This window comes from Anser brachyrhynchus (assembly GCF_964034855.1).
Source record: "Anser brachyrhynchus genome assembly, chromosome: 13".
Taxonomy (NCBI): domain Eukaryota; kingdom Metazoa; phylum Chordata; class Aves; order Anseriformes; family Anatidae; genus Anser; species Anser brachyrhynchus.
In genome coordinates this window covers 10632701-10651610 of record NC_137708.1, presented here as the reverse complement: position 1 = coordinate 10651610, position 18910 = coordinate 10632701, and the positions used below count along the sequence as shown (strand labels likewise).

Here is an 18910-nt window from a genome sequence, read left to right as displayed (position 1 = left end):
TGCGCCCAGGACGAGAAGCAGCCAGCCACCACGCTGCTGGTGGGCCCCCGGCACGGCATCAGCCACGTCATCGACCTCAAGACCAACCTGACCACCGTGCTGTCCGAGTTCAGCAAGGTCAGCAAGATCCAGCTGTTCAGGGAGAACCAGGGGGTGGCCCGGGTGGAGACGAGCATCCTGGATGCCAAGGTAGGCACCGGGCACCCCAGGAGACGGCCTCGGGTCCGGGGGCTGCTGGGGCGAGAGGAGCGGTCCGTGGCTGTGGCCGGGGTGGGTGCAGGCACTGCAGGGCACTGCCGAGGTTTTGTGCAGTAGCACGAGGTGGAGCTCGCCGAGCCACGCGGGGTTGTTGGGACTGGAAATGCTGGGACCAGGCTGTCAGGCTCGGTGTGAGAAGAGATCCACGGCCACCCCTGGGTATGGGTGTCCCCGGCTCTAGTAAGCCCCTCGGTGGTGTAAATGCCCTCCTGGGGTCTGTGCGTAACCACCCTGCCCTCCCGTGCCCTCCGTGCGTGGTGCAGCGGTGGCCCCTCCGGTCACATCCCTGCCACCCCTCCCCACCCCTCCCACCCTCTTTTCTCTCTCCCCATTCCCAAACTCTTCAGAAGGATTGCCAGCAATACGCTGGGAGCTTTACTGACTTCTGTGGTGCCTGATCCACTAAACCCTTCAGTGAAGCTGAGCTCCTTCTCGGGCTGCCTCTGCGTTTCCACATCTCCTGTGGGGTCTCTCAGCCTCTCTGCAGCCCTTGCCTTGTGGTCCCTATTTCAGCTGCAGCCTCGCAGATGTAGCGACGGGGGATTTGTTTAGGATTCTCCTGCTGCCTCCTCTCCTGGCAGACTTTAGCACTGGGCCGGGAGGTCCTCGCCTGCTGGAGGAGCAGCCTTTTTCCATATCCCCTCCATCCACCTCCCGGTCGCTTGAGAAAAGGCAGTACTCCCGTGCACCTTCCCGTGGGCACGCACGCACAGTGGCTTTATCTCCCTGAGAAACTGCAGACGGCTGCCTCCAGCCGCTGAAATCCCCCTGTGCCTCTGGAGAGGGGAGAACATCCCGTGGGTGAGGCCCAGCAGCACCCCGCCGGGGCACGGGCTGCTGCAGTCTGTCTTCATTTAACTGCTATCCGAAGGGCTGGGCTTTAAAGGCAGGATATCTGCTCCAAAACGAGGCATATGCTCATCCTACACAGGACAGCGATGGATGAGGCTGGCTAAGAAAAGCTGGCAACGAGATCATTACCTTGAAGCGCTAATCTGCTTCCTGCAATTACTGCATGGTACGGAACGTGTCGCTGGCTAAGACACGGGGTTGCAAATAAATCCGTTCCCTCCGTGATTCGCAGCCTGATAGAGATAGCCGTGTCCTACCCCTCTGGGGACCTCTGGTCAAATCCACACGAGTCCCCGAGCCTGTCGGGGCAGGGAGAGGCTGTGAGGGTCCCCGGGCTGGGGCTGTACCGGGGGTGCCAGCCTGGGAGCACCTCCGAAGGCTGGGACAGAGGCGAGCCAGCCCAAACCTGTGCCGTGTCTGCCGCAGCTGCTTGCTGGGTTACTGTGGAAACGGCAGATGTTGAGCGATGGGTATGGGGTCGGTGCGGAAGGGCTGGGCTGGGTTTCCGTGCGCCAGGTTTAGTGCTGATCCTAAGGGTTAAAAAAGGGATCGGGACGAGGAGCAGCCCTCGGCCACCCAAACACCCTCGCCTGCCTCTGCAGCCCAGACCCGCCTGCCAGGAGTGCGCTGGGGAAGATTTCCAGGTAAGAAGCGAGCCTGAGCAGATCACAAACCATTTGTGTTTAGTTCAGGAGGAAAAGAAGTGGTGGTTGTCTTATAAATTATTCACCGGGCAGTAATAGCTTTGTTTTGGAGCTTTTCCATCCCAGGCTTCAGTCGGTGTTTCAGACAGCCTGTTCTGGGTACAAAACCCAGGCAGAGCCTCTGCTTTGCTCTCTCGCTGCCACTGCGACAGTGGCAGAGGGACTGGGGGGGGACCAGGTGCTGGCAGGAGGCTGGCGCAGGGACCAAAAGCCTCGAGGTCTCTGCTGCTGGGTCCAGGAAGGGTTTTTGTTCTGACTTGCTGGGCTTGAGCCTTGGTTCTGGAGCTCGTAGGCTCCCCACGCTCCTCCCAGCTCCTGCGTTGGGACATGGTGGCAGCTGGGGACATCAGAGCCGCCCCCCGTATCCAGCCCAGCGCTTCCTACCAGCTGCGTCCCTGCCCACGTGGCTCTGGCGGTTCCCGCAGATGCAGAGGTTACGTTCTCGCTAAAAACCCTTTTCAAGTGAAGCATCTTTCCTTCCTGCTCTACGCAGCTCCACGCTGCTAAGCTTTTCATTACGACAGAATTAATATTGGCAAGAAGCTTCTGGAACCCCTGAAAAGGGGCTGGAAGAGGAGCTCGGGGGCAGCCGAACCTCCCAGCCGAGCCCGGAGGAGCGCCCGCAGCGGGAAGCATCCCCGTGCCTGCAGGGAGCAGCCGTCCTGGGCTGCGCAGCGGCTGGCTGCCGGCCCACGCCATTTAATCACGGGCACGAGGGTAATTGGCTCCGTGTGTCCCAGCAGGACCTGCCGCCAGCCGGCAGTTTAGCCGAGATCAAGGCTCGGCACAGGAAAACAAAGGGAAAATTAATTCAGAAAGGTCCCCGGCTGCTGCCGCGCCTGGGATCTGGCTATCGATTTCAGCATCCCGGGGGCCCCGGGCATGCCTCCAGGCAGTGACAGAGATAAAAGCGCCGCGCGTGTCCGGCTGCGGCCCGCTCGCCTTGCCGGGGAGCCAGGCAGCTCCTGCCCGGCCCCCTCTCTCCCCAGAAATAGGAGGTGCAGGGGAACATGCGTGCCAGGGCAGGTGGTGAACGGGCATTTGCTGGTGTGCGTGGATGAGACGAAAGCCACGGGGAGTCCCACCACGCTGGGCAGCCGAGGCCAGCACCGCTCCTGCTCGTGCAAGCAGCGACTGGAGCCGTCAGATCTCTTCCACGCAAAGAGCGCGGCTCGAGACTGATGCCAGAAGCTGCTTCCTGAAGCCGAATTAATCTTACTAGTTTTCTTTGCACTGAGCCATTCTGAAACACCGTGAGAGCGAGATTTCCTTTGTCTCGGTGTCGGGGCGGGGAGGTGCCGTTCCCGCGCGCGGAGCCTTTGGGCCGTGACTGAATGCAGGGCACGCAGCGGCGCCAGCCCCAGGCACCCGGAGAGGGGCTGGGAGCCGGCCAGCGGCACGAGGTGCAGGCAGCATGCGGAGGGGATGACTTACCCAGCCTGCGCAGCCAGATTTGATTCGTTTATTAAGAAAAAAAGAACAACCAAACAGACCTCAGGCATCTGGTGCCGTGGGGACGAGCACGGCACGAGGTGCTGCGAGCTCACGCACCCCGAGGGCTGGTGTCAGCAAACGGGAGGTGCAGAGGGTGCCAAAAGCAGCCCCCCGTTTTGCCAGAGCATGCAGGGAGCAGGGACAGCATCCCGCAGAAGGGGCGGCTGCTGAAATCCCGACGAACGAGAGCACCGCTGCGAAAGCTGCAGATGTGCTGCAAACCAAGCCAGGAGCTGTATTGATCAACAAATGAGAAATAATGGTCCTAATCACAACAAGCCCGGTATCGATAGAGCCGAGTTAATAACGCTTAGAGGGAGGGAAGGAAAGGTCGGGTGCACGTGAAAAATTGACTGCTGTCTTGTTAGGCCCCGGTGCCTATATTATTAAATATAAACTTGGCAGAACACCTCAGGTAAGCCAGGGAACATAAATTATGTAAATTCATGTCCCAACTTTCTCCTGCGCTGCATTAAGGGAAGCAGTGTAAGACCCAAAGTGCATGATGAAGAGAGGAGATTAAAAGGAAATACACATAAGCTTAAGGGTTAGAGCTTGCACAGATCAGGTCATAAATTAATTTAAATATCAGGACTGCTAACATCCTCTAACATAACCCTGGCCATAAAATTTCATCCAGATGTTCTTCTACGAAACCTTCACCTTTGCCTGAACAGGAGAATACCCTTCAGAAGGACATCGAGGGTTGATTTAAAGGCAGTACATAATAGAAAAAGCATTCTGTCCTTAATGAGCTAATGCAAAACTCATCTCTCCTATCCAGTATAAATGTATTTTATTTTACTTTCCGGCAGGATTGGTTGCTAAGCAGGAAGCTTCAAGTGAAAAAACGCCCTTTGCTCATTAGGACTAGAAAATCCAGAAAACCAGTATGAGTGAAAGATCAAAACATGAATGGTTTCAGGCTGGTGTTGCGGATTTAGAGGCAGAAAGAGCTTTCTCTTTAATATTTGCTTCTTTTCACGTTGGCCTGTTGTAGGTCTGAGAAGGGCCCTTACCTGTGCATCCCGCTGTGCATCTGCTGTTTGGCGTTTTTTAAAAGTTATCCCAGTGAGTTTGTTTCTGTGTAAAGCTAGCTTTCATCCTCAAGGCGCCACTGCCCCAACAAAAATCCCCGGCCCCCACGGGAGCAGACCCCGGGGGCTGCCGCAGCACAGACCTGCCTGCGGGAAGGAGCAGGAGGAGGGCCGCAGGTGTGTAGGCGAAATGTTCCAAAACTTTGTTGTCGTGCACGAATACCTGTGGTTGTTGGGTTTTTTTTCTCTTTTTAACACTTAATTCGTGGCAAGGCACATTGCTTTGTCAACAGTGGGGCTGCTGAAGCCTGGTTCCCGTGGCTTCGTTCAGCATCCCGACGGCACTCACCTTTCCTCTCATTTTCTCCTGGATTTCAGCCCTGCCTGCACGAGGCGCTGGTTCCTGCCTGTCCTCGGCTCCCTCCCCTCTTCCCCACAGTGGTCCCAGCCCCTGAACAGCAGCTGGGACAGACGCACTGCATTTTGTATTTAGAAAACCTGTGAAAATCCATGTGTGTTCAGCTTGCTGCCTTGCTGTCGGACCTCCTGGAGCTCAGGCAGGGAGATAAAACATCGCCACCAGGGATGTTGTGTGAGCCCCAGCCCCGGGGAGCTGCCCACCAGCGTCCCCTCTCCCTCGCAGGAGGTTTTCAAGGAAAAGGTCAGTCCCATTTGCCACGGGACACTGGCATCCCAATGAAGCCCAAAGCACAGAGTACAGTCCCACATCGTTATTTCCTAGAGCAGCTCCCTGCAAAGCTGCCCCGAATTTACGATGTAAAAGCCTTAGCAACGTTAGCTGGAAATTTTTCAGGCAACTGTTCGGAGTGTAAATGTTTGCTTAGCTCGCTTGTGCCTGGCTGTCTCTGTAAGATCTCATTTTCCTTGCCTGCTTGGAACAGGGTGACCACGATTGCTGGAGCCTTAAAATAACGTCTCTGTTAGCTGCCGCTCATCACACCTCCTCGCTGTAGCCTGATTTCCAAAGGAAACAGGGCTTCTGCCATCGCCTCGCCTCTTCGCCTCTCCGCCCCACGAGGCGTTCCCAGACCTGCTGGCCACTTTCAGTGCGCTTTGTCGCCGGGGCAGAAGTCCCAAAGGCAGCGGAGGGGCGAGGGCAGAAGGCTTCACGCTGGCGCTGCCCAGCCGATGAGCGGCTTCCCTAATAACAGCGTTTTAATGCCTGACAATTCCCGAGGAACTCTCACACCACTCGCTTGGCAGGGAGCGAGAGTAATCTTATCAGGGCCCCCTCGCTAAGCTGCAATGTTAATCAGCACTGAGATTTATCCCTTTCAGAGCAGCGTGCTACAATTAACTCCGGCATGCAAGGCGCTGATTGCTGGGGCCAGCCTGGAGGCTGGGCTTGCTCGGAGACCTGGCAGGGACCTCGCAGCGTTTTGGCGTGCTTTGTGTTTTATTCGTGGGCAAGAAGTGCCGGTCGGGGCTGTTCTGCCTGGGTCAGGTCTCCCGGCGGGCAGGCGGGCTGATCGCTGGGCTGCTGGTGGCCAGCAGGGCCCGACAGCCCATTGCTGGGTGAGCTGGAGCATCCCGAAACTCAAGGATCGTTTAATTACGCAGCAGTGGATAATCACCAGGCATTGCCGCTCTCACCTTGGTGTTTGCTTCATTTCTTGTTGCTCGCACTCAAACCCTCACTGCTGCATAACAGAGGGGGAAAAATGTGCAAATGTCTCTTTATTCAACAGATGGCTTGAAAAAAAAAAAAAACAAGAATGCTTAGCCCTTGCTTTAAGGATGCTTCATATGGCAGAACTGGAACACATGGTTACCTTTCATCACTTATGTCAAGCTTGAGGCTGGGCTAGGAGCTGGCACCCCCCTCCCCACCGCTGGATGCCTGCCTCCTGCGAGCTGCGTGGAGAGCCTCCTCCGCCCCTCTTCTCCTTCCTGACGCTTTCCCTCTGCTCCGTGTCACCTCGAGTCTGTTTGCCGTGATGCAGAAAGCCTCTCAGCAGAGCTCGTTTGTGTGTCAGGTTATTTCTTGTCCTTGTGCCACGCCGCAGCCGGGGAGGGAACTTCTTTATGCCTGCCCAAGGAGGAAGCAGCCCCCGGCAGGGGCTGGGGTAGCTCGGGGCTGGTGGCCTCGCACCCAGGTTTATTGTGTTGTGTCGGACAGAGCGTGACATGCTGCAAGGGTCTGCCTGTGCCAGGATGGGGCAGAGTTTGCTCAGTGACTTAGGAAAACAAGCGCTGAGCAGAGCACAGAGCCAACCAGCGGGTGCCGGGAACCTCCCGCGGTTAGAAAACAAGCAAATGAAAATGGCTTTAATGCTTCTCACGCTGCGTGGGCTGAAGTGGTTTTAAAATGGGCTTGGTTGGCCCTGGATGTGGTAAATGAGTTGTGAGCCCTGGAGGGGCCATTGCAGGAGCAGCAGAGCCCTGCCCGTGCCACCAGCGGGCACGGCGGCACTGGGAAGGGGGTGAGTGCGCTGCCTGGAGGTGGCTGCCTCTTCCCTGGGGGCCGGGCGCTCCTGGAGAACACCCACAGGGATGCAGGAGCCAGAGTTTGTGCTGCTGGGCTCGTCCTTCCCGCGAGGAGCCTCAGGTGGGAAGCCGACAGCTTCTTTGGGAGAAGCCGGGCACAGGGCAGTCCTGGTGCCTGAGCTGGACCGTGCGGTGCGGTTGTATGCGGTGCTCACATCGTGTCTGGTTTTTTTCCTCTCTTTAAAGCAAAAACCTTTTTTAGCGTGCGAATAAATGCTCTCCGAAAACAGAAGACGCCATCTGCTCCTAGGCACAAATTGAATTTTCCAAAGGGTTAGGTTTAAATAAGATCCATGGGCTCAGAGCAGTGGCTGAGGGAGCCCGTAATGGGTTTTTGCCCCTTCTGCAGCTCACTGTAAGCAGATGCCTCGGTGTATGGGAGGGCGACGTGGTGCCTGCAATGACACAGGGGCTCTGGCAGCTGAAGACTACGCAGACTCCCCGAGCTCCCCAGGGCCTGGTGTTTAATCCTGGTGCTTGTAGGTAGGCTTTGAACACCGGGATGCACACAAATCATCCGGACCCTGCGGGGAGCGCACGGCGGCTTTCCCCTCTTTCATCTTCCTTAGAGGAGTCGGCAAGCGGGGAGCTGCAGCTGCAGCGAGGCGCTCTGTCAGGCCCTAAGATTTGTTGGGTAATCTGCGGCAAGGACGTGCACGTGGCTGTTTCTTCCCGTGTGGGAGCTAAAGCTGCCAGCCAGCTCACCAGTTACCCCAGCGCGCGCCCTTGGGAGCACCGGTCCCGCACCGGGCGAGCTGCGTGGCCCTCACGCGCTGTGCCTCTCTTGCCTTCCAGCCGCTGGTGTTGCTGATGGAGTGGCCCGAAGCCACCAACTTCGCCTGCCTGATTGCAGGCTACTGCCGTCTCCTGGTGGACTCCAAGAAGATGATATTCTCCAGGCCCCTCAGCCAGCCCCCGCCGCCTCAGATTATCAAGGCAGGTACGGTTCAGCCTCTGCTTTCCGTGCGAGCCCCTTCCCAGCCACCTCCCTCCGCCGGGGGCCCTGCTGTGGCAGGAAGGAGGTGGTTCCTCTGGGATCTCCCTCTGTCCCGGTCCCCCCGCAGCACCAGCAGCCCCCTGGTTGAACGCGGCCTCGCTTTGCAGAAGCTCCCACTTAAACAAGCGTGAGCTTGCAGACGCAGCCCCTGGCTGTACAATGGCCATTTCTGCCAGCTCTGAAAGTGTGGCTACTCTGCTGATTTCCTACATCGGGGGAAGTTTGGGTGTGTGGGCTTTCCAGGCGCCCAGCCTGCTGCAGGGAGCAGAGCGCTGCTCCGGGCACAGCAGCTAAAGACAGGTTGTGTCCCACCAGGCACTGATGCTCTGTTCCTCGAGGACAGATTTCAGCTGTCAGTCACTTTCAAAATGATCAGTTATCATCGAGAGGGATTTCAGAGAGGAGCCAAACCTGAGTTACGTGCCATTACTCCATGCAGGGTGTGCATATTGAGTACGTTTGGTACAGGGAAATATAAAGTACAGGCTCAGTGGCTGGAGTTGCTTCCCAGTGCAGTGTGTGGAGAGGCTGGAGATGCCCTCCCTGCTTAGCCAAGGGCTGTGAGGGGCCTTCAGTTTAGCAGGTGGGTTGCTAAAACTGTCCCCTGGAGATGGGTGTAGTCAGAGGAGGTGCCAAGAGCTAGCAGGGCCCCCGGGGAAAGGACCTGGTGTCTCTGAGGTGTGAGGAGTGCACCCGGACATGGAGCTGGCACCAGCGGGAGGACGCGCTCGGGAGGAACCGGGAAGGCACCTCCAGCACGCTCAGCGCACCCAGGGAAAGACCTGGCAGGTGATGTTGGTGTGAGTATATGAGCATGGTTTCCTTTGCGTCTTCGCCCATGCATCTTACTAACAGCTGCCACCGTGCTCTCTGCTCTGGGTGTCCTGCATAAACCCAGCCCCGTTTGGTACGAGCGAAGGGTGCTTCCAAACTCAGTGGTGTCATCAGAGCGCTCCCTCCCTTCACACCACAAGGCATGGCCTGAACCGCAGCGTGTCGTAGGTCTTGCCTTTTTCTTGACAGTCACAAGAAACCAGTGTCGCTCTGCGTGGGGGCTGGAATGAGCGCGAAGGGGAGTGACGGTGTGGTAGCACAGCGATGGAGCAATGGATCCGTGCTCTTCATGCTGAAGAGCTGGGCCCTCTCTGGGTGGCCTGGGCTGTCCTGGGGGGCACAGTAAAAACCTCTCTGGGCAGCAGAGTGAAGCGGACCCAGTACACTCAGCCCAGCTGCTCAGGCATTGTTCAGGAGGGGTGAATTTAATTTGTGTTGAGAAAACAAAGTCTGCCAATAGTTGTGGCCTTGCCACGGCTGCAGGCTGAGCTGTCAGGAGCTGAGCAGATCACCAGGAGCTGGGGCTGCCGGTCGTTAGCACATCTCTGCAGGAACGATAAGAAAGCCCCACTGGGATGAATCAAGTTCCCCCAGCCTTTGACTTCCCTGGCTGCAGGCAGGCCGTGCCAGAATCTTAAACATGACATCAAGCCCTGGCCTGCTTTTTGTCTAGAAGCGGAGTACATCCATCTGCCTGGAGGCCCATTAAACCCTCCTGCTGAACTGCAGTCCTGTTTAGAAATGCACGCTCCCTCCAGATGCTGTCAGTTAAATCCCTCAAATCCCTCTCTCGGCGTTTCCCTGCGGAGCCGCACGCCAGACCCCTGCCATAGCTGCACGGACGACTTGCCTTCCTTGCCCCTTCCTCCCCCCGCACCCCCAGAGCATCATTAGCAGAGCAGCACCCAGGCCGCTATCTCAGCTCTTTGCCAGGACTTTCTCTTCCAGAGGAAGCAGCTGGATTACAGATTTTATGGTTTTGGCCTCATTCAGAAGCGGGCCCTGATTCGACGTGGGCAGCCAACAAAAGCCCCGGCTCAGCCTTGGCAGAGGCTGGTGTACATGAGCTCTGGGCAGCTGCAGGTCTGCACGGATGATCCTTTCTCCTTTGCCTTGGTCCTTGCAGCCCGTTGCCGAAGGTGTCTTCCCAGCGTTCAGTCACCCTGCTGGTGTTCCTGAGCACCAGTACGTCCATAAATGAGAGAGAGATTGTTTAGATTAGGTTTTTAGCATTGCAGGTGATGAACAGTATAATACAAACGTGTGTTTTGGGAGACAAATTGTCCAATTTGTTGAGCTAATGAATTTAATTAGGATTTATTTGATTTAATTTACACTTTGTAAGATGGAGCCTGCATCCCCCTGGCACCCGTTCTCGGCACAGCTGCACAATTCAGCCTGTAATGCAGACAGACGCCCCTCTGGAGGGCTGGACCGCTGGCCAGAAGCTCAAGCAATATTTCAGCTGCTCGCCTTGCTCAGGGAGGGCCGAGAGGAGGCTATCACAGGGAAATGCTTAATAAGGAGCAGAGCATTACTGCACCGTGTTTAGCAGCCTTCTGTGGGCTCGCTGAAGAAATGGCTAAGTAAAACGGCTTGGTATGGCCAACGTTATGCACAAATGGTGACAGTAATTCCTTCTTGCCATATAACTGCCATTAAATGGCAAGCTGAGGCTGAAAGTCCCCATATATGCATGCAGACGTGCTGTTCCCACTACCCTCTGAGTCTCACCAGTAGCTTGCGAAGCAGCATCTGCATGCCCAGGTTTTGGGACTGGCTGTGCCGGGCAGCCCTTCTGCCTCCCAGCAAGGGACCTTGCTCCCTCTCTCTGTTGCTGCTGTGCGGCACAGAAACAAGATGTTTGCTTAGGTAGCCAACCTGGATGGAGTCCAGCTGGGAGCAGAAAGCAAGCTGATGCAGTTAGGAAACAGACCTGTCAGGAAAGGTTAAAGGAATTTGCTGCGTCTGGTCTAAAACCGAGGCGGGTAGGGAGATGGAGGGGGAGGAACAGCATGATCTTGCTGGTGTCTAAAGGCTGCTTATAAAAGGGCAGCGATCGGTTGTGCTGCAGGTCCAGGATGTTAATGATCTAATTCCTAGCCAAAAAAAGAAGATGGGGAAAAAAATAAAAAGTCAGAGTCAATACTTATAAATGTCACAATATTTAACTTTATAAAATTTATATGATTGAACTCTGTAACACGTAATCATTTTGGAGACAAGGGAGGCAGTGTGCTCAGTCAGCGCGCTGCGGGGCTTTTGCTGGCTGCAGCTCAGCTGCTCCTACATCCCAGTGAGCCACCCCGCAGGCTCTTCTGGCCTCAGCCATCGCCGTGCCCCAGCCACGCGTAAGGGCCTCACTAAACCGCTTCCAATAGCCCTTTGTTAATGGGAATCCATTTTTTATTGATTTAGGAGAAGAGGCACGTTAGCTCCTTCGACCCGCGCGGGCTCTCCTCGAGCTGCGGAGCAAGGAGCTCGCGGCACGAGCTGAGCCGGGTGCGAGCTGCGTTCAGCCCCCAGGCTAGGGGCAGCCCCAGGAGACTCGTGCGTGGTGTCCCTCAGGGCATGACCCTTTCCTCCACGCGCTCAGCGGGGAGGCCGAGGCAGGTGCCGGGTGTGCAGAGCCTCCGTCAGCCCCGTGTTTGTGCAGGACTGAGGGCAGAGAGCACGTGGACGTTCCTCCAGGGCGGGCAGCGGCTTTCCCATCCTCTTTTCCCCTCTCCCCGGTGCTGCTCGTGACGCTGCGTTGTGGTTTCGGTTTAGATTACATCAACGCACACAACCTCCACCGGCCCGCGGGGCACACGGGAAAGAAGGAGAGCGGGTTCGTGGGCGGCCCTGCCGCCAGCCCCGGCGAGGCCCGGGCTCGAACGGCCAGGGCCTCGGACTCGGAGCTCGTCAGCTTTTGCTACCTGCACATGCGAGAGCAGAGAAAGGAGAGAGAGAGCAGGACGGATATCAACGAAAACCTGATCTTTTTCGAGGAAACTCGTCCCAGGACCAAATCCGACCCCACCTCCAAGAGCTCCGGCCAAGGCTACGACGGGGCTGCCAACGAGCACGACCCGGACGGCCTCGACCGAGAGCGGCACGCCAGCCGGGCCCGGGCCCACACCATCGACACCCACCCGCGGGGCGACGCCGCCCACTTCTACTGCGAGTCCTGCAAGGCCAAAATCAAGAGCCGGCTGGCCCTGCGCAAGGCGGGCAAGCCCGGCGGCGCCCGCGACAACATGGTGGACCTGATGTCTCTTCCCCCTCCCGGCAGCGATGAGGAAGAGGACGAGACGACGGCCCTGCTCCCCGCCATCGCCGCCCCCCCGCCCGGCTTCCGCGACAACAGCTCGGACGAGGACGACCCCAAGCGCCGGGCGGCCGCCCAGGGCCAGGAGCAGGGCCGGCACCTCTGCGGCATCCTCTACGACGAGATCCCCGTCACGCTGATAGACAGCGTGCAAACGCGGACGGTCCGGGACCATGCCCAAGAGCTGGACGATGCCCTGGTGTCCACCCTGCAGGCGCTGGAAGCCCTGGCTGCTTCAGAGGATTGTCCGCATCCCCCGCCGCAACAGACAGCAGGTATTGGAGCGGCCGTGCCTTTCTTTTTCCCCACAGCCTTTCTTCCCTATGGTGCCTCCTTCCCTTTATTCTCCTCCTGCCATCCTATAAGCGATTGCGGAGCTGCTTGCAGTGAAAGCCAAGTTGTGGCAGCAGGCTCTAGGAGAGCCCGCTCAGAAGACCTCTCAGAGCCTGAGGTGGGACTGCTCCTCTCCGTGACGGTAGGTGAAGAAGTCCCGTGGTTGTCCCACACCTCCACGTGCCACGTTGAGGTGCTGACAAACCCATGCCACGAGCATCAGTTCCTGCCTGCTGCAGCCCTCCCCTGTCGGCACATTCAGCCTTTGCGGGTCCCCCCAGGCCCTGCGGTGTGAGCCCCTCACGGGGCAGGCCTGCAGCCGGGTGGGTGTCTCTGGCTCCAGCCTGCCAGAGGACAGCCCTGAGGCCCCTCTCCCCTCCCTCGGTCGCCCTGCTCCCTGGGGCAGAGCAGCTCTTGCCAGATTTCCCTTCTTGCTCCTGAGAACTCCCTGCAGCCCTGCTCTCGCTGACACTGGAACCCTTCCCAGGACCTCTTCCTGGGCCAAGAGCTGAACTGAGCTAGCAAGCCAGCTCAGTGCTGACAACTGATCTCTTAAATGTGTTAACTCTTTGCTGGGAGAAGAGTCACTAAATTCTCTCCAATGGGATGCTGTGTCCTGCCTTCTTAGGACCCTTCTGCTGCACTGGGTTCGTCTCTCCTCCCCATAGTGGTGTGGCACGAGCATTATTGTGGGGTTTTCTTTGTGTTCCTCCTTAGGTCTTATTGTCCTGGCCGCCATCACGCCTGAGTCATCCTTGGATTCTGGCCACGAGACCAACTCCTCAGAGCTAACTGATGTCTCGGAGATGGTCTCTGCTATGAAGCAGCATCAGAACGCGGCCTACTTCCTCGCTCAGCACATCAACAAAGAAAACCTCCTGGCCAGGAAGGACTTGCCTTTCCGAATCCAGAGCTGCGCTGCCCAGGCTGTTCTCACCACGCCATACGCCCTCAACCGCCAGGAGCCAAACTCTTCATTGAAGCCAGCTTTCTCTCACCAAAGCCCCAACCTTACCGACTGCAAGAGCAAACAGGAGCAGCAGAATGCTGAGCGGAGCTACAGCTCGGCTGTCCAGACGGTGCCGACCCCCCAGCTGAGTGAGCAGAACAGGGGGGCTCTGGCACCAGGCTCTGAATGCAAAGGTGCAGGCCACACAAAAGCTGCCTTTGAGGTATCTCTGCATGCCTCAGCAGCCCCGGGCAGGGAGCAGGCACAGGATCTACAAGAGAAGATGACCAAAGAGGTCAAGCCGAGCCCCAAGCTCCTCCCAGATCAAAAGAGTGGCGTGACTACGGCCATCATTTCAGCTGCTCTGCAGCAAGTGGCAAGTGCACAAGGCTCAGCTCCCCAGGCAGCAGCGGCCTCAAAAGAAGACAAGAACACGAATGGGACCAGCAGCTGTGCATCAGCCAGCAACAAGCCCTTGAAACTTAAAGGAAGTCAACAAACTTCAGAGCCATTATGCAACTGCCAGCAGCAGCAGCAGCTCTCTCAGCAGCAGCATAGTGAAGTTTCTTCAAGTCCTAAAGAAGTTCACAGCAGTAAGGCTGAAGCTTTCCACCTCACCTCAGCAGGTGAGGAACTGATGCCCGGTAAGACTTTTGCCTCTAAAAGCTACCAGCAAAAAGTGAGCCGAGATGCCCCAGGAAAAGCTGTGTGTGGAGAAACAGGTCAGAAGGCAGGTGGGGAAACCATGAACCTCATTTTTCAGAAACACACAGCTCCTTCAAACCAAGCAGAGAAAACACAACAGGAAAGTTCAGCCAAAAGCTTAAAAGTTGAGAGTAGCAATCTGCACTCTCCGTCCCCTGTTAGCACCTTCAGGAGCGCCAGTGAGGATTCCAAGGGGCCGATCCAGCTAGTGCCCAGGTCCGAGAGCCTGCAGATCAGCACCGTGCCTTCCAAGAAAGTAGAAAAGGTCCTGGAGGTGACCCAACCAGATATGGATGTCCCAGCTAAACCCAAAGCTCCAAAAGCTCCCTTCAGGTTTAGGAACCTGTTCTCTGCAACATTTCCTACCCGGCTGAAGAAGGAGACGGACGAGCGGCAAGCCCAGCTGCAAAAAGTGAAGCAGTACGAGCTAGAATTCCTGGAAGAGCTGCTCAAGCCAAAGAGCAAAAGTGACCTCCCACCACAGGAGTATCTACACCCTCCTGCTCCCGGACGCTGCAGCTGCCAGCTAAGGAGCAGTCCTGTCCAAAAAGTCCCAGGGATGTCCAGGGAGCAGAGGCGCAGCTGTGACTGCAAGCGGATCTGTAGGGGGGTGAGGCCACCGATGGTGGTGCCAGAACTGGAGAGGCAAGGGAGGGATAAAGTTGCCGATGACCAGAAGCAGGCAGAAGCAATTAGGTTGACAAGCATGAGCAGCCCTTCCAAAGGCAAGCGGATACGATCTACGAGTTTAGAGTCCAGGGACTACCGGTCAGATCCAGAAAACAGCATGTCATGTTTGACAACGTGTGCTTCGCGAGGGGAATGCATGGGTGCTCCACACTATAAGAAGCTCTTGCGCCGCTACAGTGTTAGTGAATTGGATAAGACTGATAGGACATCCCTGTCCTCTGACATCTACCAAAACATCTACCCAACCAAGCAGAAAGGCCCTCAGAAAGAGCCTGAGCCCAGCATCCTTTGTCCCGTTCTGAAGAGCAAAATCCAGGAAGCCTCAGGAGCAGCTGATCCATCCTATGTCCAAATAGCACAGGAGAAAAAGAACCAGAAAGGTTCAGCGGTGTTCTCTGTCCAGGAGGAGTTGTACCCAAGTCCCGCAGAGCTGCGGGATGAAGACATGGAGGACGAGAAGTGCTGCTCCATCCGGTACTGCTTCTACTACAGGAAATGTGATGTCGCAGATGATGGGAGCGAGAAAGATGAGCTGTCCTACTCCATCCCCATGCAGATACTGCCGGGAATGAAGCTGGACAATCAGATGGTCCCGGTCATGAGCAGGACCCTTCAGGTCCTTGATGCAACAGCCTGCAGCAGTCCCAACGACGGTCAAACCCAGGAAATAGATTTAAGGACCTCCACTTTTGAGGGGAGCCTGGCAAAGATCAGCACCCTTCGAGGCCACGCCTACAGCTTGCCCAACGGCTTTCTGCAAGTGCAGCTGGATACCAACGAGCTCCTGACTATCCTGCGGCAGTGCGTGGTGAGCCCTGATGTCCGGGACTGCAAGCCGTACATCTCCCAGCTGGCTGAGTACAAGCAAGAGCTCGCCCTCAAGTTCAAGGAGTTCCGGGCGTCCTGCCGCCGGGTGGCAGCCGTCGACAAGAGCCCTACCCACATGCTCTCTGCCATCACGAGCAGCTTCCAGGTGCTAAGCAGCCTCATTGAGACGTTTGTGAGGCTGGTGTACGTCGTGCGCTCCGAGTCCCAGCGGCAAGAGCTGCTGAGCAAGGTGGAGGAGGTGGTGAGAAACTACACTTTCCTCCTGAGGGCTGCCGAGGAGTCCACGGCCAGGACGCTGAGCCACCAGCAGACAGTGGAGCAGCTCGCCCGCCAGTCAGCCACGGTGGCCACCGTTATGAGCACGCTCACGCGCTCCCTAAAGACGCTGATCAATAAGTAAACCAGCCCCGAAAGCCAACAAGCCAGCGTGTGCCGGGCTGTGTCGGTGGTTCTCGTGTCGCCTAAGTCCGGTGAGGATGCGTGTCTGCGGGGAAAGCCCCCATCCGGCGGGGTTTGCGGCGGAAAAGACATTGTTTTATTTCTCTGCAGAAGGGATGGTTGTGCTGGTGGTGTTCTGAAAGGTAAAGTCGTGCCCTGATGCAAGCTGCACAGCCAGCTTGTCCGGGGTCTCAAGCAGCTGCTCTGCTTGCTCTCCCATGCTGGCTTGTCAGTGACTGGCTTGGCAGTGACGGAGGCATCGTCACCCCGTCTCCACGCTAGTCTGGTTCCGTGTGGCTCTGGGCCTCCCTTCTGCAAAGACCTGACCCTGTCTCCCTTTGCCACGGTGCGTGCTGGCCAGCGAGTTAGCAGGAACTGAGGGGAGATCTCCCGGCTTCGCTTGGGCAGGGGTCCAGCTGGAGCCAAACCAGCGTCTTGCCACGTAAACAGATCTTCTGCCTCCAGGGGCTTCCTGGCCCACAAATGCAATGTCATTAGCAGCAGAAGGCATCTCTGGGATGCAAGTCCCTGCTGCTGTGCTAGGGCTTGGGGAGCCCCGGCACGGGCAGGATGCAATGATCCTGGGACAGGGCTCGGTCCCCCTCACGGGCTCTACTCTCACAGCTTATGCACCAATGCCCCTGTCCTGAGCACAGGCACTGCCTGCGCAGAAGGCAATAGCTTCACGTGTGGGAGCAGGGAGCCACTCGCCATCCCCTGCCGGATGGCCACGTCCACGTTAGAAAGCCTGCAGAGACCCGGATTGACCTGTGACCATTGCAAGCCAGAAGCTGGGCTGGCAGCTAAGAGGAGGCCTCTTCCACGCCATTCTCCAGAGGTCAGGTCCATGCCTCAGAGGCTCAGCCCAAACCCTCTCCTGCTTCCGTTCACAGTGCCCGTAAGAGAGGAGCCTCAGATCAGGTTGGTCTGAACCGGGGCTTCCTCCTGAGCCAGGCAGTGCTACTGCCGTCTGCCAAAGGAGCTGCCCTCCTTGCCAGGGGGCCGGGATCCTTTTTCTGTCTCCACTGGACTGACTGACTGCCATGAGGAGCATTATTTAGTACGTGATGGTTATTTATTTGGAGTTGGGTTACTTTTCGGTTTGTTCGTTTTTGGTTTGTTTTTTTTTTGGTTGGTTTGGTTTGGTTTGGTTGGTTTTGGTTTGTTTTTGTCCTTCCAGGTGAATGGTAAAATGATTGCTAATTGTTTTCCTCCACACCCCAAGGTTCCCGCCCTCCTCCCAGTCTAGCTCCTAGACATAATCAGACCGCCTTAACTGGTGCTTCAGCGCACTCGCCCTCCCTCCAAAACGCAGCGAGGAGGAGAAAACGCAAGGTTCCACGTCGCATCGCCCTTACAGTGCCACCCACTGCACTTCACGCACACGAGGGGGGGGAACAGGGCTGCGGGGCTCCCCGCGCCTCCCCCCCGCACCATCTCCAGCTGGAAGGGGAGATCACGGCGCTCGCCCCGCGGCGCGGCCGCCGGGAGGGAGAAGGGTTGGCAGACTCCGCGAGCTTGCCCCATCGCCGCCTGAGCGCGTGGGGCTGATCAGGGATCTCCGTGTGATCAATCACTTCCCATCTCTATTGTTTTATTTTTTTTTTATAAATACGCACATTTGAAATCTCTTGTTCTTCCATAAGAGTTATGGAAATGCACAATGTGCTTTTAACACGCGCATCCTCTACTGAGTGCAATAACGTCCCCTGGCCCGCGGCTGTCCCGGACTTTGGCTGTTGCTGTCAGCAAGGCAGAGAGGATCCTGCTGTGTGGACAGAGCACCCTCCTGCCTCCTGCTTTCGAGAACCATGTAGCAAATATTCGGTGGAAGAGCCAATTCGGATTTCAGCCCGTGGTGGGCAAAGCCTGTTATAATGCTGAAGGCCAACTGGGAGCTGTGTTTTTCTTTTCGTCGTGAATTATCTGTTATGAAACTCTGAGTTTCTTCAAGCTCCCTGTTATGCCTATATCATTTCTCCATAAATCTCTCAGTCTAATACAGAGGAAAATTTTTTTATTGTCTGTATATAGTATATATAAAAATATATAAATTATATATATACACAAATTTATGTCTTGTTTTACAAACAAGAAAGATTAAATATATTAATCTTAATATCCAAACTAGCACTTTGTGTCTTTTTTTTTTAAGAACTTGGTGGAAATGTGGCTGTTCCTAGCCGTACCGAGCACTGTTCACAAGCAAAAAAACCTATTTTTGTTGCTATAGAAATGCACGTATCTCCATACGGGAAGGGCACAGCTTAAGGACTCCGCGACGTCACTGCACAGCAGTGCACAGGCCACAGTCAGGGCACAGCAGTGAAGTACCAGACTCCGAGGGAAGCCACGAAGCAGCAGGTTTGAAACGAGCTGTTTAACTTGGCACGGTTTCGTGTTGTTAATGGGTGTTTTGGATTAATTCACCTTCAGGAGGGGCATGCATCCAGCAGCGCCGAGCCCTCATCACCGGCTCTGGGCGCTGCGGTCGTGCTGGAGGAAGCAGGGTCCTTCTGGTGCCCCCAGGACACCCTCCTGCCCCTGAAGGACATGTTTTCAGCCCAGTTTCTGCCTGTCTGGCATCTCCTGTTCTGCCTAGGAAGAGGTGGCAGCGTGCTGCCCGGCACGGGTGGCCTCTCGCTTCTGCTGAGGGACTGCTCCCGTGTGGCTTTGCAGGGCAGAGCCCAGTGAAAGCCGAACGCCAGACCCAGGGGGAAGCCAGAGCTGTGCAAACAGTTTCCTAGCTACAGGTGATGTTTCCAATAGCCCGTTTCCTCTTGGGATGTGGTTCGCCTGGCACAATGAAATGCTCTCTATTTATCAGGGAGGAAGGCATTGATGTGTGTCCTCTATATACCCCAAAGCCTCCAGGAACTATAAAAGCCAAGTCTGATAAAGATCCAACATACAAAACATTAGGAACTGGGCCATTTTCTGTACGGGGGTTGAATGTGTTGTCTAAAGCAAAGA

The 18910-nt window shown here is 56.5% G+C and overlaps 1 protein-coding gene across 4 annotated transcripts in view; it reads left to right on the top strand.

Annotated features, from left to right (window-relative positions):
- Window positions 1-18056, top strand: part of FRMPD3 (FERM and PDZ domain containing 3) — a 45902-nt gene extending 27846 nt beyond the window's left edge. For 2 of the 4 annotated variants that reach the window (XM_080554646.1, XM_080554648.1), the window contains 4 exons: window positions 10-189; window positions 7649-7793; window positions 11454-12269; window positions 13045-18056. In XM_080554646.1, coding sequence (XP_080410772.1) covers window positions 10-189; window positions 7649-7793; window positions 11454-12269; window positions 13045-15899 — 3996 coding nt within the window. In that variant the 3' untranslated portion in view covers window positions 15900-18056. The remainder of the gene's footprint in view (window positions 1-9; window positions 190-7648; window positions 7794-11453; window positions 12270-13044) is intronic. The other 2 variants (XM_080554645.1, XM_080554647.1) reach the window with 1 other exon arrangement.
- The last annotated feature ends 854 nt before the right edge of the window (window positions 18057-18910 follow it).